Consider the following 12373-nt stretch of genomic DNA (forward strand, 5'->3'; position numbering starts at 1 on the left):
CGAGTATGTAGATATGTGGAACAAAGAAATTATTCTTCATCATGACGGAATTACATTGGAATCGGATGTATTTAATAAAAGTACAAATCTACAAAACCTTAGTATCAAAGTAAATACTGGTAGTTGCTTAAATAATATTACAAGCGTTCTTTCCAGGAACATATTTGCGTATTTATATAGACGTGTCTTGTACACACAGAAAATCTTTGCGTACCTCATACATGCAGTCATTCGGTAACTTTATTATTATGCGTTATTTTTAAATTATTTTTTTTCGTATCCTAAATTGGAAAGTTTGTTGTATTGTGTATTTTGTATAATCTTCTTAAACAATTAACTATTATTTGATCTATTCCGTGAAGAGGAGGAAGAAGAAGACTCTGAAAGCGTGATAGCATTCCATCCATTTCTGATCCCTTTTGCTGCTCCGACCACCCCAACCTTTGTCCAGTGCCAACTATATGAACAAACTCCTTCTAATGGTCCAAGGGTAGCTGTTTGATCTCTTGACAGTCGAAGAGTTCCGACCTGTTGCGTCCTTCTGTATTCAATTTCTTTAAGTAATGAGTCAGTCTCCAAGATTTTTGCGGCCAGAGTTCGAAATGTAGCTTCGACATTGTAGGAATCCTTTGCTGACGTTTCAAAAAATGGAATTCGGAGTTTTTGAGCCAATGCCTAAATGAAATTATACAGTCTCAAGCAATGCTAATACGTATAATATTTTCAACAACATTATTCATTGGTATAAATCTCCGTAAAATATGTGTTAAGTGCTATACCTTTCCTGATGATTTGGGAACTTGTCTATGTTGATCCAAATCAGTTTTTGTTCCAACCAATATTCTAGCGCAGTCACTTAAACCGTTATCCTTGACAAATTTCCACCAGTATTCAATTTCAGTGAAACTGTCTTCATTTGTAATATCGTAGCAGATTAGAGCCCCATGAGCGTCTCGGACATAGTTTGTGACCAGAGATCGGTGACGCTCTTGCCTACAAGAAACAGGAATTATTATTAAGAGACTTATCTCAATTCTGCAAAATATATGTAGTATCCTACCCCACTGTGTCCCAAATGCTTAAATTTACAAATTTTCCTCCAACAATGAGGGACTTTGAGCGCTATATAAAGCAACAGAGGAGTTACGACACGTACAGATTTCATTCGTTTGCCATGTCATGCTATTAATAATTTGCATTTATGCATAATGTGCATTACACATACCCAATCACATCCGACTGTAGTGACCGCTTTTGCGCTGTACAGGTCATCCTGTAAAGATCACTCGTCTTATTGAAAGCCTAAAAAATGTATACTGCTATAAATTGTAGAATTTAGTACCGAATATCGCTGCAATAGACTAGATTTCCCAACGCCTGCGTCACCAACCAGTATAATTTTGAACTTGTAGTCACTAAAAGTAGTAATTTCAATTTCAGTAAATCAACCTTAATTTTGAAAATTAAAAGTAAAATAAGTTTAACGGTGTATAATTACAATTCCTTGTTGACCTCATCGGTGAGAGATGGGAGTGGTGCGGAAGGTGGCGGAGAAAGTTGGAAGTTTAGCAATGGGAACTTCTTTTTTTGCTTGGGAGCTAAGCCATACAGTTTTCTCAGTTTGTCAAGGTTCAGCTCAGTTCTGCACACTGGACAGCTAAAACAATACATAAAGTTTTAGATTACTCAAATAAATACGTGGTTTAACATTTTATGCTTGCGTACAAATTGTATCCGTTGTCATATGATGGTTTCAAACACATGAAGTGATAAACATGCCCGCAGTCCGTCGAAACGAAATAATCTTCATCTCCGTTATCTAAATTTCAAAAATTCATAATTACTCATTGTTGCGATTATTTTTGGGAGGGTTGATTAAGATCATCATTACCAGAATAAAGTTCCAAACATAGGGCGCACGAAAAAGCGTCCGTCATTTTTCCACAATTTGTAAACGGAATAAAAAATCATGAATTTTCCCCGGAAAATCACTGGGTGCAGAGCTTAGGTATCAATCTGTATCTTGGCGTCCGAGCTTCGTTTAGTGAATGATGCAGCACTGATAGTTGCTAAATTAAGGTACACAAAAGAAAACACGTTTAACTTCATATTTCCATTTTTCCATATAGCAGTCCTCAATGAAATTATATGATTTTTAATCTTCATCATTAACTAACCACTTTCCCCGGAATTAACTAGAAACGTGACAATCTGAATATGGCCTGACCTGTAATACAGTAAAAATAAATATTTATTGACCATCTTCTGAATTTACCAGATACAACGTAATCAATTGTCTCACATACCAAGAAGTAATTTGAAATTCCTCTCAAGATAAAGCAGATGTCATCGTCAGAAGAAGGAACTGAAATAAACTGTTATTTTGTCTACATCACTTTTGTTGACTCATTGTCAGACTTTGATACGTACGTCCACTGCACAGAATAATCCTAATGAACAAATTCCTCGGGTCGAAACTATGCAAGTATTTAAACCACGCATTAATAAGTTCCTACGCCACATGGCCGGGACGTAAGCTAAGTGTACACAGGTAGAGGTTGAGGGTACAAGGGCTGTTTTGTATTTGTGTATATTTTTTAACGTTTATTATTTAAACAGACCCAACCAAGAAGTGCTGAGTGTTGCACTGCTGTGGAATAATAATAATAAAATGATCTGATGAATCCAAGCAAGTTCAAGTGTTTTCCTTTGCGTTGCATGGGTTGTATTGCATGTGATGGGATTTTGTGGTTTCACTCATGCTATCGTCATTTAGAGATCATTGCAACTTTAACAGGACGGTGTATATAGCGTGGCACTAGCGAGGCATAACATAAGTGCTTCAAAAGCCAATTGGCAACGTAATATGCAATGGAAATCTCATGCTCAACAAATTCACGAAGAAGGAATAATACGTGGTGAAAAAAATCAGTCTTTTTTACCCCGTGTCGTGTAGCATCATGTAGGCATACAGCATAATAGCACTTTGTCCATGAACCCAGAGCATCACGAATAAGAAAAGATGAAGCAACATTTAACAAAGGAAAAGGAGCATATAATTCATATATTTATACGAAAACTTTTGGAATGACTGACAGAATCGAGTGGTGCGAGGGAGGATGAGGAGGGTTTGCGTATGAAATTGATAAGAGTATTTGCGCTCTGGATTTATTTTTCCTGTTTCACAAATTCCTCGTAATTGAAAAATATATAGACAGAGAGAAGGCAATTTTGTAAACCATCTTCTATCTTTTTGTACATATCAGTATGCACGTATTCACTTATGCATGTACTTGAACACTTTGAAGAGTGACTGCAGAGACGGCCAGAAAACGTATTTATATGCAGGAAACGATGAAGAATTGTCATCCATATTAAAGAAGAGACGCGATGATTGAAGCAAAGCAATAGTTTTCTGGAATGATGACTGATAAAAATATTGAAAATTTTCGCTGCAAGTATTTACAGAGACAGATAATTGGTGGTTGGACTTTGCAAATCATCACGTTCTACAAAATGCGCATGCCTTTATATTTACTTCGCACTTACTTACATAATTGATAGTAGGTTAAGTAAATTGTGTCATAAAGTGTTTGCAGCACTGGATCAAACTGCTTTAGTATTTTTTCCCTTTTCGCGATGGGGTGACTAATTGCTCTCTACTTACAAAGGATGGGATGGAGATAAATTGGATGGTTCCTCCGGGAACAAAGAAACAAAGAGCTGCCAACCAGAATTGACGATAAATTGCACCATGCAGAACTAATTTATGTATATCCTAGCCAATAATAGACTAGAATTAATATACGAATGCAGCTTAAGACTGATTTCTCGTAACTTGGAACACTTTTTTGAATAGTGCAAGCAAAGTAATTAATCATTTCAGGTGTCCAGACCAGAAGGACGCATAATTTTATGCTTTGAACGTGTGACGAAGGTGGAGGGGACGGTGCAGCTCACCCCCAAATAGTGTCATGAAATGGATCATATAGTAAACTCTAAAATCAGTAAATGTTTTACCAATAGTTAGAAGTTCACTGAATACTGTTAGATTAAGATATACGTAGCTCAAACTTTCATTAGGACACATCGTCAGTGCAATAATTGTACCGAATGCGATTGCAACCTTGGAACCTTTTTTCTAAACATTATCTTCTAGTTTAGGAATGCATACTTAAAACCAGACTAATTATATTAAGAATCTAAGTGGGACTCATATTAACATGCTACGTGTACACAGCATACGGATATTACTTATTTGCTCAAATCATTATTATTAATATTGGTCATGTCATGTGTACGTGTACATATTCTTTCTTTATCAACGTTGTAGAATGACTCACTCGTCAAATATTTCTTACAAGTCAGCATCAAGTCAGGAAAACGAGAAGGATAAAAACTGTTAACGGTGTTCATGTACATATACCGTATTAACTGTTTATACTATCATGAACTGTCATTTGAAACTTCACTTGAATGAGCATTCATCTCGAATTTAATTTACCAAACTCAAAACTTTGCATTAAATTATCCTGTCTTTAAATTATTAACATCCTATAATAAATTCACATGTATGAATTATTATTAATCACTACTTTTCCAATAAGTTCGACACATTGCACTGATGATCCAAAAAAATTATGCAAAGTGCTAAATTTCACTTAACATAAGATGGTAAAGTCACAAATTATGATGGGATATAGTAAAATTCCGAAAAAAGTAACTTGGGAATTCAAAATATAGGTATTAGTTTATTGATGGGTTTTATAGATACTTTTTACAAAATTAACGAACAAAGATGCAATGAATTAATCATGATTTCTCTTGTAAAATACGGATCCTCGAAAATATTTCATCCCAGTCAACGTAACAGCCTTCCAAATGCCTGTCTCCAGCGGAGGGATCAAATCCTTCACGACCATGAAGATATCTCCAATTATCAAATACCAGCATTTCGCCTTAAATGGTTTATAGCATAATATTCAGTGGTGTTGCAAATAAATTAAACACTAAAATTTATAAACAATACAATTGTTTCAAAGACGAATGTAAGTACGTACCATCGTTGAGTTTGAACTGTATCAAGTTCTTCGGATCGTAACAAAGATCGGTGAACACTTTCAAAGCGTGGTATACTTCATCAACTTGATCAATTGGAATGGGTTGATATGAACTTAATTGTTGGTTGCTGTACACTATCCGTGTCACTTTTCCAGTTCTTGGCTCAAGCCTCAATGAATTAAGAACAATACTAAATTGCTAGACAGAATGAATATTGACTTATTGTTAGTAGGCAAACATTGCTTACACGAATGTCGGCGAGTGGTGCACTTTATTAAATTCGATGAAATCCTTCCCAACGTCCGAGAATTCGAGAGGAACTTTGCACAGGGTTTTGAATTCTTTGGGGTAGGCTTGCAGCATTTTGTCCGCCACAAGAAATCCATCCACCAAATGGGATCGTCCCCCATCGCCGACAAATTGTTTGATACAATGCAACAGTTGGACTCCAGGGGGATAAACGTAGTAAGGCAGGTCAGTGTGGACGCATACTATCAATTTACATATATGTATATTTCGATATTATTATTTTGCATTATTACATGTATAACATATATATATTGGAGTATGCATCTAGCCAGTCCAAAATGACACTACAATAATTGTAGTGTTACTATCATGTGTCGCCCATAATTATATGGGTGAAAGTAAGAAAATATGCCCTGTCCATTTTCAATAGGTGAAAGACAATGAAAACCCTCAACCACCATGTAAAGATAGTATGCAAAAGAGATAAATATCTAATCTGAACTAGACCAACAACTTCTGACTGGGATTCAGATCATACAATTAGGAGAAAGTATGCCGTCTGCATAAAGTATGGTCATGAGAGGCCGAAACCTGAGTATAGAACATGAAAGTTGAGGTCTTACAGTGTATCGACGTATAGGCCAAGTTCGCAGCGTTCTTTTCTGATTTCACCGTAAATTCATGGCTATGATACAAAAAAGTGCAAATAGTTGTAAACGCATAAATTAAATTAAGTTATATAGAAAATGCTTAAATTTTAAACATTCGCCAATCTAATATGTGCATTACCCGTAATGTGTTTGTCTTATAAATCCAATTTTATCTACAAGTTTCCTCAACCCTCCAACTTCTAAGGGACCGTCCTGAATCAAAACCACCCCAACTTTGCAAAGGGTCATTAGTGTGTCATTCAAGACGGATTTGTCGTTCAGAACTTGCTGTAAAATTCATGTGCATGGTTAACTAAATTATGAATGTACTTGATCTCTAATACAATAAGTAAGTAATGCATTGTTACGTTGAAATTGGCAGTGTGTAGTTTATGACTCGATTCAACTAAAATAGGATCATCCCGTAGTCCTGTTTTTAGATAATTTATGTTGTCTGTAGTAAATCGACGGTCGAATAACCAATTTTCAGTAAAAACGCCTTCATGACCATCACCCCAGGTGCATTTCACTTGGTTTAAATTGAATTCGACTTTTTCCAACACGTTTTGCAAGTTAAGTTGTGTCATTTTCCTGGTCCTGGATAGAGATGAAGGGTGAAAGCATTGCGGGCAAGTGCAGTTATCTTGAAGAAAGGACGATGGATATTCATTTGCCTTATCATCCGTGAATTCTACCTGGCATTTAGTTGATTGATATTAAAGTGTGATTAGACATGATAATAAAAAATTTATTATCATTTTACTTCATTTAACTATAAAATTCCATTTGTGCTTTGCATATTTTTACCTTGAGTAAAGTTCCTGAGTTGTTCCGTTCTGCATATTTTATTGGAGCTAATTTGTTGGAAGTAAATGACAGTTTTCGACTGTTGGCAAATTTTTCCAACTGATTTCTTAAATTTAGCACTGTTTTCATAGCCATGTTTCAAAATAATATAAACATGAGGTCCATCGACATATATCGTATAATTCTAATTTGGAATGACACACAAAGAAAGCTGGTCCAATCAAATAACCTATATAAACACAATAAGTACGAATATTTCAACTTGGATATACATAACAAATATTGCGGTAATATGTGTGGCACGACACATTTAACACCTTTTATTCAACGCATAATTCAACACATTTGTATTACATTAACTTAACATACTACATTTCTGAATATTTCAACCACACATGGTAAAGAAGCACTAAAGTCTAAGGTCCAGAAGGAGAGTAAAGCTCAGTAAATCCATATCTTTTATCCAAACATGTAATCATATTACAAGTAATTATTATAGATAGAAAATTATTAATACATACAACTACATATATAACAGAAAAAGATGCATTCTGTACACTTATAATCGCGCTATATACAAATTTATCATGTGTGCGTGTAGCCCAAATATTATTCATGAGATGCGTTTTCCATAAAACAAAGTTTCAAACACACGAAATAAATATAAGACTTCCTTTTCCATTTTCCTATTCTTTAAATTCCGTAATTCAATTGAATGTTTGATATGATGAAAAAAGATTGACAGAAAAGCTCGAAAGTGATTGAAGACTTAAAAATTTTGGAACTCGGAAGCACACACATTTTTACATCATTCCTGGCCCTGGCATTGGCATTGAAGGAGGGCTAGTTGGATAGGGAGCAGAATTAAAAGAGGACCTATTTCTTTGTGAAGCAACAATTTCCCCCATTTTCTCTGCTTTTAAACGTCGTAGATGTGCCGTTGTTCTCATTGTGATGAATTTGGTAATGAAGGCATCAGTCTCTATTTCACCACTTAAAAATTGTTCGGTAACGGCTTCGCTCTCTTCTTCCGCTTCTGCAGAAGATGCTTGCAACAGGGCGTATGTTGTGTCCAACGATGTTTTTGAGCTTAGCGATTCTGCAAATGAAATATAATAATTATAGTGTTCGTCACCCTAACAGATTTGACAATAATTATAAGTCTTAATACCAAGTTGTGCACGTTTCGTTTCTAATTCATCCGCAAGTGCCCGAGCCTTCTCATACAATTCCATCAGCACTGCTTTTCCGTCTTTCAATTTGGGTTCATATGCCAAATTATACTCTGCCAGAGATTTATTGCTTGCCATCAACATTTCCTTTTCAGAGTCCCATTGTTTTACCTGCATTTTGACATTTTAACTCATTGTTAGTGATACGATTCAGACAAACGATAGGACCAAATCCACACCTACCTGAGCCAAATTTTGAACAAAGTTTTCAAATACATTGTCGTCCTCAATCAATTGCTTCAACTCGTCGTCGGACAAGTTCTGAAGATTTGCTAGAGCGCCGTTAATTTCTGCTTCTGGAATTTGTGCTGACATTGTTTCTAGTTATAGTCGTTGGTGCTGTGTTGGTGCTTCAGGAACTATCGGACAAATAAATACAGAAATCCGGTTAGTACCATTACCCACGAGTCAATTGATTTCGATTCGATAATCAAAGAAACCACAACATGCATGACACAAGATAGTAATGACCTGAGTTAACTTGACAATGTGATTCTACATGTGCAAGTAATTACACAATCATTTAACATTACATAATAAAATATGTGTGTTTGCTAACAAAGGAAGCAAATAATTTCGGATAGAAATTTCAACTGCAGAATTTGACATTTTACAGTAAAATTCCTACTAAGGGTTGAATTAATTAAATTTACTTTGAAATATACTGACCTTAATGAAGACCTCAGTATTTTGCGTATAGTTTAAATTAATTTAAAGTAACCGAGTTCGTACGTCACACACAATATTTGTGAGTCACAAACAACCTCACAAACAGTAAATATTTGCAAATTACCACACTCATTGCCTGACAAATAGAGTCAATCGTATCGTGTACACAGAGAGTCCAACGAGGCGCTGTTGGCTTGTTCCACTCTGGGGCAACGTATGCAACTGCTTTCTCCGGTACCAACAGCTTTCTCCACTTGCTCACTTGGGGAAAGGTAAAAGTTGACTCTTCTCAACTTGATTTCACCATCCTCCGAATTTAGTAGTGAATAATTTTCTAGTCATTTAAAGGCAAATTTAGTATATTCGTGTAATGCCATTTGTACGAATTTAATAGAATACAGTGCGTTTCACTTGTTGAATATAAAATTTCTAACCAGTAAAAACTTTCTCCGGCTGAACAAATACATTTAATTTCGATGTGTAAGTGTATTTACAACCATAACTAGCGAGCCGCCACCCATATCATTTATATGTAGAATGTTTTGGAAAACTTGATGTAGGGTCGGTCGGTGCGACCCTTTTCATCCTTTGAATTCGCAACATTTCGTATGATGTGATGTTTCAAAAAAATGTTGTAAATTGAATCACTTCATTGTCCATTGATTCCGTGTTGCCTTTTTTTGCAAGCCCATTATGTGTCATGTGTGTGAATGTATGTGTGTGGTGGAGACATATACATCACTGATTAACCGCTGCAACAATGCCCGAGTAGATTTTCACCTTTCTGTGAATTCTTTTCTCTCTGCCCATTCAACAAGGATAAAAGGAACCTCTTCACAATATTCGCATGCGAGACTCACTTTTGTTTGAGATGCGAGTAAAAGAAATGGAAAATTGGGAATTGATTTCCCAAGTCTCAAATTGGATTTACATTTTATTCGTCAAACTCCCCTCTTCCCAGGCACCCTTCCCTGCTGTACAACAATTTATTGGCGAAACTCTCCGTGTGTGCGTATCGTTGCATCTTCTCATCTGTAGGAGTTTTGCAATTGTATCAGAATACGTACATAGACTTGCACACAATTGGAGATGAAGCGGTAAAGGTTGCAAAAATATAAAAATAAATTCCCCCCGTCATTTCTCACCCGAAGATAATCTCCCAAGATTTACGACCCATTACATACATCCTCCGCCCCAATCCCACCCAACAACCCAAGTCGTCCTCGTCTGGAACTTTAAACTCAAGTATCCTCCTTCAAAGAGAGAGAGAAGTGTATAAAACAAAATAAAGAAAAATTTTAGCAGTGTGCTGGTGACGAGTGGAGAATGGTTGATGGTGGGATGCGATTCTGTACATCGACACAGGATCCAAACCATTGGAAAGGTCGTTTGTATCGCTTCACTCGCAATAATGTAAACTCGGTTAAACTACTAAACTAGGTACTTACATAATATCAGTTTTATGTGCGAAACCAGAAGTTGGACTTTTTTATGTTTTTTATGTCCCAGCTCCAAACGATGCGATGCAAATTGCGAATTCTTTTTTGAGAGAGGGATGCGATGTGAGAGAGGTGAAGAAGGTGAGATAAACACATTCTACTGAAAAAAAACTAAATAAACGGATTATTTGAATCCAAATGACAATTATATGATTGAAGAAGGAAATTTGAAATGCACAAAATTGTAAGACACATACATTTTAGATTATTTAGTCCGGGAGAACAGTAAGAAAAAAATAATTGTACAAATATGCCGTGGTTTTTACTAAACTCGGGCTTTGGAAATATTTTGCTACACCGTTGGCAAGAAGGAAGGATGGCCTGAAATATGTGTGTTTCCCACTATTTGGCGAGTTCCATTTATTCTTTTCCGTTCTACTTGGTCGTATTGGCAGTCAGGGGTAGTTAAAATTTCGTTCAGACAAAGTCGTAAAACACAGACTTGGCTGGATGGAAAACTCAGGTTTGTAACCAATTCCACCCAACAAACCAAGTAACGATGCGGTCTTCGTTATTTCAATGTATTTTTATTTTTGCAAAATTTAATGACTTTCTTTCTTTTTACTTCGACGAAATGAGCATCAATTTTTAGGAGGAGGAAGGACGGATTTTTCTTTTACTTTTCTTTAAGGTTTTTCAACAAATGTCTCATTATTTCCAAATATACGAGTTTACATTTCGGAGATAAAAGTTATAAAAATCGAGTAATGAGCATGAACTCGGCAAGCCGGAGAATTGTTCGTGGTTAAAGGTTTTTGGACATGGGGAATTGAGGGAGGTGGCTGAAGGGTCGGGACTAATTGATTATGTATTATTATTTAGTTGGCTCTTATGCACAGCGGCAAAATTACTTCGTACATAGCTGAAAAGCTGATACAAATTATGTGAAAGCATTTGTGACTGACCGTTTCAATCTACACATTCATTATTGTTGCCTATATGCATTTCTTGTAGCAAAGTAACTGAATTTGTCATGCGAGTTTGTCCACGCAGTTGTCAAACTCCTAGTGGACAGCAGCATTCAGACCGTGTGACACAAGAGAAGAAGTTCTTTGAAACTAAATGGATTGGATGGGCACAGATGGACGAGAGAATAAGGTGGCTTTCGATCAAAATTTTCTGTTTTCGCCATTTTATTTTCACAGAGCAACTCGTAACGCTATTACTTCTTTACGGTTGCTCTGGCACATACTTTCCCTTTTATGAGGGCCCCGTCCGTTTCGCGAATTGGGATGATGATGATAAAAGGGGAATTAAAAGAAATATAAAGGGATTAAACCAACCTGCCACAACCCCGTCGTCTGGTCTTTCCACTACATTTCCAATGTCAACCAGTTAATAATCCCAAACCCACCCCACCACTACCACTACCCTACCACTACCCCCAACCATCATTATAACTTGGCCAATTTTATGTTGCAATCTAAATCTAAGTAATATCTTTCCTGGAGATGTTGGTTTGCAAAGTCTGTAACTGATTACGACCCTCTCATACCATCAAACGACCTAGCGTTGTTCTCAAGGGTGGTGGTGGTCCCAACTATTAAGTTTCAGCTCGTACTGTACATTATTACTAATACTCATACGGCTGAGGATGCAACAGCGAGTGTCAAACTTTTTATCATAACTTTTTAGGGTGCAAATTAAGGGAGATGGGGCAAGTGTTTATTAATCTCCTCTCCTCAGTTATGGCCATTTAAATCAGACCGTGTTTAATTGAAACGAAAATCCCACTCACATGGATGAATCCAAAATGCCATTTTATGACATTTCAGTGTAACGACGAGAAGTAGAACTGAGATGATCTTTGAATGAATAATTAAATTCGCGAGGGCGGTCATTTGAAGTAACCCTTAAAAGGAACAGGATAAATAATGCATGCACACATTTCGCCATCACGCGTATTAAGGAGACATCATTTAAGATGTGTAACAATAAATGCATGCGCCCTGTGAACGTATACTTAATTTCCTGCGAGAGAGGATTAGAGGGTGAAGAATTTTGTTCCGAAATGACTGCCCATGCAGACTAAAAGTGTACAAAAAGTTTGCAGATGAATCGTTTAGTACAAACGAATGTGAACAATTTGTGTTGTGCGTTGGACATAAAGTGATCGGGGTCTGGTGAATATCTGGTTGTAAAATGAGGAGGACAAGAAAAAGTTTTAAATTTTTTATGGCTTTCTGCTAATTACATGTTTCCATCC

The 12373-nt window shown here is 36.3% G+C and overlaps 3 protein-coding genes across 4 annotated transcripts; all 3 read right to left on the reverse strand.

The window, feature by feature from the left end:
• Window positions 1-50: 50 nt before the first annotated feature.
• LOC110851851 (ras-related protein Rab-1A) lies at window positions 51-2726 on the reverse strand. 2 transcript variants are annotated; one of them, XM_035853779.1, is made up of 11 exons: window positions 2431-2726; window positions 2307-2365; window positions 2178-2227; window positions 1892-2069; window positions 1726-1819; window positions 1499-1657; window positions 1343-1415; window positions 1226-1273; window positions 1061-1122; window positions 780-993; window positions 51-675 (listed from the first exon to the last, which is right to left on the reverse strand). In XM_035853779.1, exons 4-11 carry the CDS (start codon window positions 1935-1937, stop codon window positions 334-336), a joined length of 1038 nt encoding a protein of 345 aa, XP_035709672.1. In that variant the 5' UTR covers window positions 1938-2069; window positions 2178-2227; window positions 2307-2365; window positions 2431-2726; the 3' UTR covers window positions 51-333. The 2 variants fall into 2 exon arrangements, with proteins under 2 accessions (XP_035709672.1, XP_021955459.1); XM_022099767.2 differs by having other exon boundaries at window positions 2307-2726.
• Window positions 2727-4724: 1998 nt separating this feature from the next.
• Window positions 4725-6934, reverse strand: LOC110852279 (gamma-butyrobetaine dioxygenase). Its single transcript, XM_022100298.2, has 7 exons — window positions 6768-6934; window positions 6329-6655; window positions 6100-6248; window positions 5934-5995; window positions 5309-5552; window positions 5061-5230; window positions 4725-4958 (listed from the first exon to the last, which is right to left on the reverse strand). Exons 1-7 carry the CDS (start codon window positions 6900-6902, stop codon window positions 4813-4815), a joined length of 1233 nt encoding a protein of 410 aa, XP_021955990.1. The 5' UTR covers window positions 6903-6934; the 3' UTR covers window positions 4725-4812.
• A 104-nt stretch (window positions 6935-7038) lies between these two features.
• On the reverse strand, window positions 7039-8843 carry LOC110852280 (vacuolar protein sorting-associated protein 37B). Its single transcript, XM_022100299.2, has 4 exons — window positions 8669-8843; window positions 8183-8358; window positions 7939-8110; window positions 7039-7866 (listed from the first exon to the last, which is right to left on the reverse strand). The coding sequence occupies exons 2-4, from the start codon at window positions 8312-8314 to the stop codon at window positions 7571-7573; spliced, it is 600 nt and encodes a 199-aa protein (XP_021955991.1). The 5' UTR covers window positions 8315-8358; window positions 8669-8843; the 3' UTR covers window positions 7039-7570.
• Between the last annotated feature and the right edge of the window lie 3530 nt (window positions 8844-12373).

The sequence above is a fragment of the Folsomia candida genome, unplaced genomic scaffold (assembly GCF_002217175.1).
Source record: "Folsomia candida strain VU population unplaced genomic scaffold, ASM221717v1 Fcan01_Sc007, whole genome shotgun sequence".
In the NCBI taxonomy this organism is placed as follows: domain Eukaryota; kingdom Metazoa; phylum Arthropoda; class Collembola; order Entomobryomorpha; family Isotomidae; genus Folsomia; species Folsomia candida.